General features: G+C 45.2%; 1 protein-coding gene across 1 annotated transcript in view; it reads left to right on the top strand.

Annotated features, from left to right (window-relative positions):
- Positions 1-141: 141 nt before the first annotated feature.
- The window catches only part of LOC107576847 (microtubule-actin cross-linking factor 1-like), a gene marked incomplete at its 5' end in the record, with an annotated part of 5,669 nt that continues 4,147 nt past the window's right edge, over positions 142-1,663 (top strand). Inside the window, 6 exons of the mRNA XM_016262973.1 lie at positions 142-324; positions 448-603; positions 724-930; positions 1,013-1,132; positions 1,225-1,394; positions 1,496-1,655. Of these exons, the coding sequence (XP_016118459.1) occupies positions 142-324; positions 448-603; positions 724-930; positions 1,013-1,132; positions 1,225-1,394; positions 1,496-1,655 (996 nt within the window). The remainder of the gene's footprint in view (positions 325-447; positions 604-723; positions 931-1,012; positions 1,133-1,224; positions 1,395-1,495; positions 1,656-1,663) is intronic.

Below are 1,663 nucleotides of genomic sequence, written 5' to 3'. Positions count from 1 at the left end.
AGCATTTCTAATATTCGGTTACGTTTTTCATCTGTTATTTATATTTCAGCTTTATTTCAGTTAACAAAAACAAATTTAGTAGTTTTAGTTAATCGCAACACTTTTTGATAATCAACTTATCCTGCTCTTTCCTGTTTATAGGAGCTCCAGGGTCAATTGACCCAGAGGAGTGAGCCGTACCATCGGCTACTAGATAAGGGAGAGTCCATTCTGCTGGCCAGAGGAGGGGAGGATGCTGGACCTGGTACCACCCAGACCCAACAGAACCTGGCTATGCTACAGAACAAGTGGGCCAGTCTCAATGCCAAAATGGATGACAGAAGGGTGAGATTTATGATCTAACATTCATGTTTAAATAACAGATTTGATAATTAATGAACAGATGAATGAAGTGTCTAGTTCTGCCTTCCAATCCTAAGATGCCTCTGTGTCCGTCTCTTTCCACAGGGTAAACTGGAGGAAGCTGTCTCATTGGCGACAGGATTCCAGACCTCCCTGCAGGACACCATAAACTGGCTGACACAGGCAGAGCAGACTCTCAACATGGCTCAGCCACCCAGCCTCATTCTCGACACCGTCCTATTCCAGATAGATGAGCACAAGGTTGGTCAGAAAATGTGGCTTGCTTAAGTACTACATATATTTTTTGCTTTTGTTAAGAGTTTTGATAATGTACTACTTTTGAGTAACTTAAGTCCTTGTCTTTATTCCTGTATGTTTCAGGTGTTTGTGAATGAGGTGAACACTCACAGAGAGCAGGTTCTGGCTCTGGAGAAAGCTGGCTCTCAGCTGCGGTTTGCCAGTCTCAAACAGGATGTGGTTCTTATCAAGAACCTGCTGCTCAGTGTACAGGCCCGCTGGGACAAACTGGTGCAGAGATCACTAGACCGAGGACGCCACCTGGATGAGGCCCGCAAGAGAGCCAAACAGGTATATTTTGGTTTACCTCACTCCGTGTTGCTCTGATCATGCCTTTCTCTGTGTCTGAAGTTGGCAGTCTTCTCTTGTCTAGTTTCATGAGGCCTGGAGGAAACTGACAGACTGGTTGGAGGAAGCAGAGAGCAGGCTGGACTCTGAGCTGGAAATCTCTAATGAGCCTGACAAGATTAAAGTCCAGCTGGCCAAACATAAGGTACAGCCTACATGCATTAAAATGCTATGTGAAGTTAAAAACTTTTAGACTTGTCTCTTATGCCCTCTTATCTGTTAATCACTGTACTGCAGGATTTCCAGAAGTCTCTTGGCTCCAAGCAGCCGGTGTATGACACGACAGTGCGCTCTGGGAAGGCCATGAGAGACAAGGCCACACTGCCCGCGGATACACAAAAACTGGACAACTTGTTGGGTGAGGTCCGTGACAAATGGGACACAGTTTGTGGAAAGAGCGTGGAGAGGTGAGAAATTCTGGCATCTGACTTTTTGAGCCATTTGAGTAATGATTGAATGTTTAATATAGTGAAGAAGAAAAAATAATTTGAAATCTTTTTCTCCTCAGGCAACACAAGTTGGAGGAAGCCCTCTTGTTCTCAGGTCAGTTTGCTGAGGCTCTCCAGGCACTTGTTGACTGGCTGTATCGTGTGGAACCTCAGCTTGCAGAGGACCAGCCTGTCCATGGAGATCTGGATCTTGTTTCCAACCTAATGGATTCCCATAAGGTACTAAT

Source organism: Sinocyclocheilus grahami, unplaced genomic scaffold, assembly GCF_001515645.1.
Source record: "Sinocyclocheilus grahami isolate Dianchi unplaced genomic scaffold, SAMN03320097.WGS_v1.1 scaffold4456.1, whole genome shotgun sequence".
NCBI classification, from domain to species: Eukaryota; Metazoa; Chordata; class Actinopteri; order Cypriniformes; family Cyprinidae; genus Sinocyclocheilus; species Sinocyclocheilus grahami.
This window is presented reverse-complemented; position numbering and strand designations above follow the sequence as displayed.